At 28.3% G+C, this 1,727-nt stretch overlaps 1 protein-coding gene across 1 annotated transcript in view; it reads left to right on the plus strand.

Annotated features, from left to right (window-relative positions):
* The window catches only part of LOC122262938 (zwei Ig domain protein zig-8), a gene marked incomplete in the record, with an annotated part of 146,662 nt that overhangs the window by 123,123 nt on the left and 21,812 nt on the right, over positions 1-1,727 (plus strand). Inside the window, 1 exon segment of the mRNA XM_086542782.1 lies at positions 1,334-1,415. Within this exon segment, the coding sequence (XP_086398908.1) occupies positions 1,346-1,415 (70 nt within the window).

The raw sequence follows: 1,727 nt of genomic DNA on the forward strand, positions 1-1,727 counted from the left end.
TCAATTCTATATCCCTTATTTTAAAATCGTACCAGATTGTCTCACGAGTGTTCTTTAACATACTAAATAATTCACATTCTTTCCTTAAAAAATAATATCAAACAATATAATAACTTATTCTCCTTTCATACTTAATTACACAAAATTCTAAAAAATAAACCAACCCACCACAAAAACTACACAAAACACACACAAACACACAACAACAAACACACACACACACAAACAAAACAAAAACATATAATATATATAATATATATCGATAACCCCCCCCCACCCCCCCCCCCCACCCCCCCCCCCCCCCCCCCCCCCCCCCCAAACCTTATTATTATTCATATATTACATACAACACACACACACAACACACACACACCCCACCCACCTATATATATATATATATATATATATATATATACTATATTATATATATATCATATATATATAAATAAATACTGTATATACATACCTACATTGTATATATATTATATATATATAAATATATCTATATATATATATATATATATCTATACTTATATATTACTGTCTATACATACATACATATGTTTATTATTATCTATATATATATTTTTATATAAAAAATATATATATGTATATATAATATATATTATATATATATATATAATATATTTATATATATATTCTTATATAATTATCTATGTTTATTAACTTATATACAACATATATATCTATATTATATAAATATATATTATATTTATTTATTATATATATATATATATGTTAAATATTATATATATAATATATATTTACTATATATATATATATATATATATACTATGTATATTATGTATATATATATCTATGTACTTAATATATATATATATATTATATATATATATATATATATATATATATATCTATTTAAATATTTTATGTAAATATATACATATATATATATATATATATCTATACTATCTTATATATATATATATATATATATATATTTATATATATTCATATGTCTATAGACAGACAGATAGATACATATATAGATAAATATACTTAAACATTTAATTATCTACATATATGTGTGTATGTCAGTATGATTATGAATGAGTATGATAGATAGATATATAGATATATAGGGAGAGAGAGAGAGAGAGAGAGAGAGAGAGAGAGAGAGAGAGAGAGAGAGAGAGAGAGAGGAGAAAGACAGAGACGCCGACAGAGATACATGGCATGCCACCCTATATTGCCAATTTGAGGTTTGGCTCTAGGATTTCTCGTGCAATTTGCCCACCGATGACAGACAGCGCAGAGACACTCAGCTGGTGTTTCTTTCTTTTTATTCCAGACAGCGGTGATCATGGGTCGTCAGAGGCTACAGACATTGCTGACTCGAGCTCTCCTGTGTTCTGCACTACTCTCTCTGCCAGGTGAGCTTTGCGTTTTTGTCTCTCCTCCTCATCAAAGGAGATCTAAAGGCGGCGTTGAGATAGAGAGGTGGATACTTAGAGTGGTATATTATGGCGAGTCTCTCCGTATCCAGCGTCTCACAAGTAGCATTACCTTGGAGAGACTTTGGGGGCGAATCTTCACAAAATCTCTTACACTTATCTCATATTGGGTGACTTTAGCTTGCTAGGCATTGCAAAGTAAAATGAAAGTATAATGAGGAGAAATTATTACACGGTACAAGGACTGTAATTGATGGCCTTTATTACATCTCCATCAGAATTATGCATTCA

The sequence above is a fragment of the Penaeus japonicus genome, unplaced genomic scaffold (genome assembly GCF_977035675.1).
Source record: "Penaeus japonicus unplaced genomic scaffold, GWHDUDI00000001_assembly GWHDUDI00000012, whole genome shotgun sequence".
NCBI lineage: Eukaryota > Metazoa > Arthropoda > Malacostraca > Decapoda > Penaeidae > Penaeus > Penaeus japonicus.